This window comes from Amphiura filiformis, chromosome 2, assembly GCF_039555335.1.
Source record: "Amphiura filiformis chromosome 2, Afil_fr2py, whole genome shotgun sequence".
In the NCBI taxonomy this organism is placed as follows: domain Eukaryota; kingdom Metazoa; phylum Echinodermata; class Ophiuroidea; order Amphilepidida; family Amphiuridae; genus Amphiura; species Amphiura filiformis.
The window spans coordinates 83,017,341-83,026,986 of record NC_092629.1 but is presented as its reverse complement, the minus strand read 5'-3'; the positions used below and the strand labels follow the sequence as shown (position 1 = coordinate 83,026,986).

Here is a 9,646-nt window from a genome sequence, read left to right as displayed (position 1 = left end):
TACATCTATATTAAGGGGGTACTACACCCCTGGCCAATTTTGTGCCTATTTTTGCATTTTTCTCAAAAATTATAGCGCATTGGTGACAGGTAAGATATGTATATTATAGGGGCAAAGACTACAACTACTGCACTGAAAATTCAGCAACTCAAGACAAGTAGTTATTGATTTATTGATCAAATATTGGTTTTCCCTCATTTTTGACTGTAACTCCACAACTGTTGTCTGTGCTGAAATAAAATTTCCAGTGCAGTAGTTGTAGTCCTTGCCCCTATAATATACATATCTCACTTGTCATCATAATGCGCTATAATTTTTGAGAAAAATGCAAAAATAGGCACAAAATTGGGCAGGGGTGTAGTACCCCCTTAACAATTTATATTTATAAATGCGCACATGGCACGACATACCGTACCAAGAACCAGCAAGCGTGACCAAATCCTCATGCATTGACCACTATACAGAAAAGGATAGGAACTCTGTAGATAAATATTATCAAATTTAAATATTAATTGAATAGCAAAATTATTACGCATGTGGCGATGCCGAATTTGTAATATGTTATCAAAAACAACATTTTGAAAGTATTTGACGGCGGAAAAAAATGCAATATAATCACAAAGTTGAACAAAATAGACAAGTGGAAACTTAAGGGATCCAAAATGAGCGTTTATCGCGTTTCGACAGTATTTTTTGTGGGACATGAGAGCACCTCAGACCTATCGAATTGCATTCTGAATACGAAGCATGTCTTTCTGATATCAAATAATTTTCATTTGTTTAAAATCACAATATAATACAAATTTTATGACAAATTATTAAAATTTGATATTTTTCAAATTTTTGATATATAACAGTCCTCGAAGTAAATTATATAAATCTAATGATATATTCTTAAAGTGTATGTAGCAGTGAGGAAAAGCCGACGGTCAATTGAAAATTTGGACCTTTCATATTGAAGATATGGATTTTTTTTCCAAAAAGACCTAATTTTTTTTTGGTGTTTTGGGAAAAAAATCCATATCTTCAATACGAAAGGTCAAAATTTTCAATTGATCGTCGGCTTTTCATCCCACTTACATACACTTTAAGTATAAATCATCAGATTTATAAAGTTTACTTCAAGTACTGTTAAATATCAAAAATATCAATTTTTAATGATTTGCCATAAAATGTGTATTAAATTGCGAATTTCAAAAAATCAAAATTATTTGATATCAGAATGACATTCTTCGTATTCAGAATGCAATTCGATATGTCTGATGTGCTCTAATGTCCCAAAATAAATACTGTCCAAACGTTCATACCCCAGCCCTTAAGCTACGTCAATTCTTTGCCATTGTAATTCACGCTGCTTTTTTGTGTGTAATTTTCGTTCAAATTCTATTAATTTCGCAATTAATATTAATTCATATTAGAGAAAACTTAATTAAAATCGTAGTTTTTATTTCTCGCAAGGTGTCAGCAGTTTTATTCAGCATATGCTGCATAAAATATTGTTTGTTTGTAAATAATTAGTATTATGATAATATAAAATCTCGAAGTGAACGTATCCTTTACGTATGTGATAGAAACAAAATTGGTCCTTTGCAAGAGTTTGACGATCTGGAATCTGAAAATACCGGGACGTTATTTCAACATTGTGAGGCACTAATGTAGAATTTTATCGAATGTGTGCCAAAATCGCTTGCGCCCCCTTTTCCGGCTTACTAAACATTATTTTGGCCTCAATTTACCCTCCTCTATGCTCATAATTATTGCGCAGTCCTTAAAGCCATATTATAACATTTGCTGAGGAGAACGCCCTCAAAATTTTTACACTGGTTTTACACTATTGTAATGTACTTTAGTCAATAAAGATACTCTGCAAAAATCAAGACTTTAGGAATAAAAAGATGGAACCGGCGTTTTATTATTACGATGGAAATATTAGTCGAACACGTATGCACAGTACGTACACGGCGTGCGTGATACACATACACACACGCCCCAACCCAGTGGATCGTACCGTATTACAACCGCGCGAGTAACATGCATGGGCGCTAGTAATACATTCCAATTTTCTATGTTTTACCTCACTTGTTCGGCTAAAAATTAAAAGGGGACATATCTGACAGTAAAAGCTAACATTTTATGGAAAATAAATACTAATCTATTTTTACAGAAATGTTATAATATGGCTTTAATGTTTGTGTGTGTGTGTGGGGGGGTAACCCTATCAGTTTAGGATATGGATTGTTTCCTCAAAACTTACATACACTGTTAATATCGTCCCCTTTATGCATCTATGAGAGAAAACGGGAATATTTTCAACGTAAGTGTGAATAATTAGCACTGCAAAAATGGGGGAGGGGAGGGGAGAGTGTAAACTGAATGTGAATTTACAAATATTATACAAAGATAATGCGGAACTGTCACATATTTAGCTCTGGCGATTGTGTGGCACGTGCTGGTGTGGCAGCGAATTTCCGCCAGGGTTGTAGTTTTTTCCCCAAGATTTCTCCGGAAATACATCGATTTGAAGTGCAAAGACATCATCAAGATGCCAACATGTTTAAAACGAAATATTTTCAATTAATGTGTACTACCAGCCATAGTTATTATTATTATTATTATTATTATTATTATTATTATTATTATTATTATTATTATTATTATTATTATTATTATTATTATTATTATTATTATTATTATTATTATTATTATTATTATTATTATTATTATTTTACTTTCGTCATAAATCACATCATGATGTCCACCATGCATGAAAATGTTAAGGTAGTTAGATGAGCCACAAGCCTTCTGGAATCTTGGTAGATTTTTATTTACATACATAATTAGGCAATCTTTTGAGTTTATAACATCTGTCAATTGCATACAGTTCTAAGTGAAGCTTTCAATGAATCGGCATGCACCTGTATGGTCGTCATATTGTATACTTTTCCCAATCAGTCAAGAACAACACTTGTTTATGATGAAGATCACACTATTTGCCCTAATAATTCTGCCTGCAATCTTGAAATCTTGCAATGTCAATGCAAAGTACACTGCACAAGGTAGGACTGTGTTTTCTTTCTTTTCAATTCTTAATCGATTTGTGTGTGATGTCAAGCATATCTAGGTATTAACAGCTGAACTCTAGGCGATAACGCTGACGAGACTTCGGCCAGGTACAACGACATGGTGAAGGGAGATAGCTGGTCGGGGCATTTTTTATAGGAGTGTGGCATACAATCTGACCTATTAGCCTGATCGGGACCGACTGCAACGAGGTATTTGTATCATCGGTCATCTACCTCGCCTTTACCAGATGAGCCTCGTAGAGAGCGGAATAAGATTTTGTTTGTTCATGCGGGGAATTGACCCTGGGACCTCTCGCACCAAATGCAAAAACCTTTAACAGTGTGCCCGCTCCTCCCTAATAATATACAATGTAGCCGACTATTTTGTTTATATTGCATAAGCGACACATAAACATGGCGGAGTCGGTACTCTTTGATTCTACCTCATTGTTTTGAATATTATAGGTAATCATTGGTGGAAAGACGGAACACTGCCTAATGGCAAGGAAGATATAAAGCTGTTTACTGATATAGTGAAAAGTGAATTTGAAAATCTCTTTAAGCTTCACGATGCTGCATTGATGGCAGAGAAGTACACAAATGATTGTGTGTATATTCGTGAAGACATAGGGATCCTACGTGGGAGAGAGGGTAAGTTGGACATGGTTTTGTTTATGTTGCCTAGTACGTGGTTGGTAAAATCAAAGTAAAACAAGTAGAAATAAAAAAAATTTACACCAAAACATCTAATATTTACAAACGAATCTGAAAAGATCATTACACTGAAAACTTATATTGGTCAACTTGACTAACGTAATGTTAGTCCCGATGGTACCCATCTTCCCTAACGTAAGGCTAGTCAAGCAATGCTTGACCAACTTGACTAACTTGCTCGACTAACTTGCACGTTAGTCGAGCAAGCTTGACTAAAGTTGCCTGACAAGCTTGGACATTAGTCAAGCCTGCTTGACTAGCTTAGCCTAGTCGCTCGACTAGTTTATGACTAACTTCAAGTTAGTCCAGATGGTGTTCATTTTGACTAACCTAACGTTAGTCAAGCAGTTCTAAGCTAGTCAGACAGCTGCTTGACTAGCTTGCTTGACCAGCGTGCTGCAAAACACGTTACTGGTAAAAGAAGAGACAAATGTGGACGTTTATCTTGTTTAGTGGGATTTATTTTCATAGTTTTGTGTTTTGAAACTGATATATTAATTGACGAAAATCCTCTTACCTGGTAATCATGATGACAAAAACCATTTACCTTCTTTGGGAATTGAACTCGGCCTGCAGATTACAAACCTTCTACACTCACCACTAGACCATGGAGGCACTTACATATCGTGAAACGTACTACCAGTACTTACCATGTTTAGTATGCTTGCCTTGGAGGGGATGCAACAGCCTAAACAAGATCTGGAAGTCTGTTCTACCAAATACATTCAAACTGTGGGTCTTCAGTGCAACAGTAGAGTCTGTGTTAACATATGGATATGAAGCCTGGACCATATCTCCAAATCTATCTGAAGAGCTGTTACACCCGAATGCTTAGGACCGTGTACAGCATCCATTGTATAAGCAGTACATAAGCAACAAAGAGCTGTATGGAGACCTTCCAAGACTCTCAGAGAAGATCAGAGAAAGGAAAACACGCTTCGCTGGGCGCTGCTTCAGGAGTAAGTGTGAAACTGTCGCCAACCTGATGAACTGAACACCAAAACATGGAACAAGAAACCCTGGTAGACCACCCCTTACATAATGTAGACGTACTCAAACAAGACACGGCGATGCAGGACAGGAGGATATGGAAAGTTGTCGTGGTTCGGAAAAACCACACGAAATAAGCAAGCAAGTAAGCAAGCATGCTTACCTTAGATTTTAAATTCTGCAATCGCATGTGAATATCCAATATATCACAATATACATTAAATACCATCAGAAAGCTTTTACAAAGATAAACAGTAATGTTGTTAACAATGATGTTAGGGCCAGGCTGGCAAACAAAGCAAGTAATGAAGCAAGCAAACACCGAGTAATTAAAGGGAAATATTTGATGTCGATAGGGGGTAATATTATTAACTTTTACGCGTTCTAAAAGGTCAATTTTAAATCAAAATTCTACCAACCATTGTAATACAACAATAAAATAAGACAATTCTAACAATAATCATTAGATTTATGAGTAAGAATAGTATTTCGCAACAGAGTGCATTTTTTATCACTTCCCTTAAGGTTACACGAAAAACGTATAAAAAACGTATAAAAGACGTATAAAGTTGTTCTCTAAAACCGCGTTTTCTCAGCAATCAAATATCGCAGTGAGTCAAATGTTGGTGCATGGATGTATCTTAACATTATTTTTGTGTGTTTATACAAATTTTTAGAATCCGTTTGAAAATCCTTCGTTTAAATCATTTTTACGCACCATGTTCACAAGATCAAAAACACGTTCCATGCAGTTTTTTTCAAATATTCGCTCCGTATAAAACCACGCCGAGTGATTGTTTTCTCCTTTTTTGTATTGTACTACAAATCGAACAAAGAAATAATGTTGCCATGGGGAAGAACCAAATACAGTACCGATTAAATTTTATTAGCCCGTTTTTGGGAACAATTTTCGAGAATCTTGTACCACAAAACACTGTTATGTTACATTATCGATATCTGGATTGTGGAACGTTAATTTTGATTTCTAACTGCCTACATTATTTCTCAAAAGTATGTCGATTCCTTTACCATTTGAATTTCACTCCAAATTTAAGCTACTTTTGCAAAAATCGAGGTTTTTCGCCATCGATACCTCCGACATTTACAGCGGTGATGAGATTGTTTATCATAAGAGCCTGGTATGCACTATTCCATATAGTCAGTTTGAGATCAATCGATTTCACAGGACACTCAGTAGCTCAATCGGTTAGCGCGCCGAACTCTCGTTCGACTATAATACTAGAGTTTTGACCTGGAAAACTTTGGTACGTGTTCGAGTCCCTTCGAATGTGGTCCATTCCATTTATTTTATTTTATTTTTCTCTCACTTTTTTCTTTTTTTCTTGTTCGTTTCTTTCTTTCTGACTGCAGCGATTGATTGTTTTTGCCCGGTTTTTTTTTTCATTATATAATTCAGGAATTTTTAGGCTATACTAGTCTAATAGGCGCGGCCTATGAATATATTTTACAAATTAGATTAACAAAATATTGGTTGTTGGTTTTGTTACTGTTGTTGTAGTTATTGTTGTAGGCCTATATATTGCATAATCAGGGTATAAATAGGCATACTAGGCCTATTATAGCCTATAGAAGCATTAATTTATTTCACGACAGATATCATCCAAGATAATTTTAAAAATTGAAAATTTAGAAAATCCAAAGGAAAATTGCCGAAAACGGCTGCCCACAATCCCGCCCCCCCATCATCCCATATAGTCCTATCATGGTCGCCCCTTCCCTATCCCTGCAACATATAGGATGACTCACGAGCCGCGGTTTGTCCGTGGCCCTATAGTTCAGATTGATACACTATTGTACGCGTGAGTTCATTCTTTTCTGCATGGCTGTTTCCATTATTAACTTACGCCCCTCTGGAATCAAGCCTTGAAAATCAATTGTATTTAACCTTAAACCACTTTATTATTAGTAGTAGTATTAGTATTAGTGTTAGTGTTAGTGTTGGTGTTGGTGTTGGTGTTGTTGTTGTTGTTGTTGTTGTCGTTGTTGTTGATATTGTTGTTGTTGTTGTTGTTGTTGTTGTTGTTATTGTTATTATTATTATTATTATTATTATTAGTAGTAGTAGTAGTAGTAGTAGTAGTAGTAGTAGTAGTAGTAGTAGTAGTAGTAGTAGTAGTATTAGTAGTATTATTATTATCATTTTTATATTATTATTATTATTATTATTATTATTATTATTAGAAGTTCGAGAGGCATATCAAGAGGTCTTTGATTCCGGGATTGATAGCGTGGAGCTGGAGATTCTCGAAGAGACCGATGTTGGCATGCTGGGAACTGGATACATGCAATTCATTAACGTTATGCATTTCTTTGACAAAGACCACAACAGCATGGGTGTGTCTAAGTAAGTGTCTAAAATGTGAAGATGGGGCTGAGTTGTTTGTAGAGGGTTGAGGTAGGGGTGTCTGGGATGGCTCTGGTGTAGACCTGCAAATAAGAACGCATACCAGAAAATAGCAGAGTAACCTAAGACACCGGCAACCGAGAGTATTAAAGGCAAACAGCACAATACCAAAGATATTGCGATTTCCAAACGTACGTATCGAACGTACGTGAAATCTATTCAAAATCACTGTCCTGTGACGGGATTTTGAATAGATTCCACGTACGTTCGATGCTACGTTTGGAAATCTCAATCTCTCTACCATGTCCCCATTTACCGGTGTAAAATCAGGTAATGGTTTGGGTACCAAAAGTCAAGTGGGTCCACGGTTTGGAGCTTAGCCTCTGGTGTAAATGGTCCTCGGTTAGATAGGATTATGTGTAGGTCATCGTTTGCGGGTCCGTACATGTATGAGGGGGTGGGTGTGGACGTGTGATAAGCCCAGCATTCTGGTTGATTGAGGAAACCAACTATTACATTGGTTTGCTTTTTAAGTTCGGGTGGCGTCAATGCTTTTACACCACACATCGTGTGCTTGTTCGCTCTCCGTGAATAACTTTACTCGCACGATTCGATATTGTGACCAGCGAAATACGCACTTTCCTGCAATTCTTGTAAGATATAGGCCTATGTAAACTATTCATCGATGAATGCTTTGGTGATTTTTGTCAGATCATATTAATTATACCAGTCAATGAGGGTAAACGACTTAAGTCTTCTTTGGCGTGCCACAAAATTCAAATAAAAAAATTAGATTTACCTTGGCAGTGGTATCACTGGAAATTATCGTGGAACTAACAATCTTTTCTTTGATTGTATTTTTCAGAATCCTTACTATTCTAAAGCACGTGGACGGTGGATATGAAACATATCTGAAAGCTGAAATCACAGAATAAATATTACGCCAATATTTCCATGCTTTTCAGTATTACAATATATCACCTTTAATATCATTAAAACTACAGTAGTTCATAAAAGCTCATAAAGCAGTCAAATTGCTTTGCTATACGAGGTTTCCTTCTATTGTTCTTATATTACATTATTAAATCATGTAAGTGAATAATATGGAATTGAATTAACCCTGCATTATAGTATGCTGAGTTGTACTAAATAAAATATTAGATAATTACCCGGTAACAATTTTCACCATATTTTGTAATCATAGTTCTAACTTACTTGTTACATGTCTAATGTAAGAAACGGACTCCTTACGCAGGTACCTGTAGAACGGAGGTTCAGGCAGAGAGGGTGCCATTGTGCTCGCAAGTATGATGTTAATCAGTTCACGGGAAAAGTCGAGGGAGGCCATAATTAAAGGACTGACACCCTGTGCCTGAAAAATCAGTAGTTATACTCACGTATAATGGTACATTATATGTGATTCATTGCTTATCATACATTGGGCTACAGCCGGTTTCCGTCAACGATAACAGATTATTTACTGCACGAAACATTGGGTGCAACAACTTGCTCTTTTGCTTCAATACATTTTTTTTCGCGGGGAGCTAGTCAGTGGCGCACAGTGTCATCGCCCCGATATCTTCATGGCAGAAATCGCCATGGTAGGTTGAATCCACAGCCACGCATGGCCATTTTGTTCCGACCTGTTTAATAGTCTTGAGACGCATAATGAGCCGAGGACATCCGACAAAGGCTACTGACAATAGCCTTGTAACTGATAGATCTGTGTGTGGGTGAGCATGTATACGCCAATCTGCTTTTAGACTGCCTCCACGAGTGAATACAGCTAGCCTACGCTGCGCTATAGTTCGGCACATATAAAATCAGAATTTTTGTCAGTTTTTGAGTTCAAGACGCACGGTTCTTTCTCAAGACACAAGCTAACGATTATCATATCCGTTCAACACATATATTCAAGTGCAAGGAACAAAATATGGCTTCTTTAGAATAAAAAAAAATACGGGAGATATTCATCATTTTCTACCCCGATATCCAAAGATTTATCGTCTGAATATAAAATCGTGCATAGCACATTCACGTGTATATCGATCCCGGGTATTGATTTTAGTATCTCTGCTGTACCAAGTAATTATTAGCCAGGCGATGTCGGTGTGTGGCGTCGCTAGACCAATATGATTCGGGGTGTGTACAGAATGTTTTGCCGACGGAAATATTTTGTGAATTGTATACCCTTTTTTTTAGACAGGACGGCGCTCAAGAATCTAAAAAGTGGGGGGGAAGTAGGAGTCGTAAGGGTCATTTTTTTAATTAGTAGCTACTAGAACATTAACAATAGGTCTATTACATAACAACAGCAAAATTTCATAAAACATTAATTCACTACATTTGCCGACAATCGCATGATTTTGACGACAACAGTCAATTTTTGCCGACAAAAATTGTGTAGGGGGGTGTCACATCCCCATACCCCCTGTAGCGACGGCCGTGGCTCAACAACTAGTTTCTTTGATTGAACTGGAACATAAGCCGGCATCCCTGCAGAATGTTTTGCAAG

At 36.7% G+C, this 9,646-nt stretch overlaps 1 protein-coding gene across 2 annotated transcripts; it reads left to right on the top strand.

The window, feature by feature from the left end:
• The first annotated feature begins 2,842 nt into the window (after positions 1–2,842).
• On the top strand, positions 2,843–8,509 carry LOC140137412 (uncharacterized). Of its 2 annotated transcripts, none has more exons than XM_072159072.1 (4): positions 2,843–3,056; positions 3,528–3,713; positions 6,972–7,131; positions 7,997–8,509. In XM_072159072.1, the coding sequence occupies exons 1-4, from the start codon at positions 2,900–2,902 to the stop codon at positions 8,064–8,066; spliced, it is 573 nt and encodes a 190-aa protein (XP_072015173.1). In that variant the 5' UTR covers positions 2,843–2,899; the 3' UTR covers positions 8,067–8,509. The 2 variants fall into 2 exon arrangements, with proteins under 2 accessions (XP_072015173.1, XP_072015165.1); XM_072159064.1 differs by having other exon boundaries at positions 2,846–3,056; positions 6,969–7,131.
• The last annotated feature ends 1,137 nt before the right edge of the window (positions 8,510–9,646 follow it).

Bases quoted from the DNA above. Each gene is read 5' to 3' on its own strand.
- LOC140137412 (XM_072159064.1), top strand. From the start codon at position 2,900: ATGAATCGGCATGCACCTGTATGGTCGTCATATTGTATACTTTTCCCA. The intron at 3,057-3,527 runs GTAGGACTGTGT...TGAATATTATAG, and splicing joins TGCAAAGTACACTGCACAAG to GTAATCATTGGTGGAAAGAC. The intron at 7,132-7,996 runs GTAAGTGTCTAA...TGTATTTTTCAG, and splicing joins AACAGCATGGGTGTGTCTAA to AATCCTTACTATTCTAAAGC.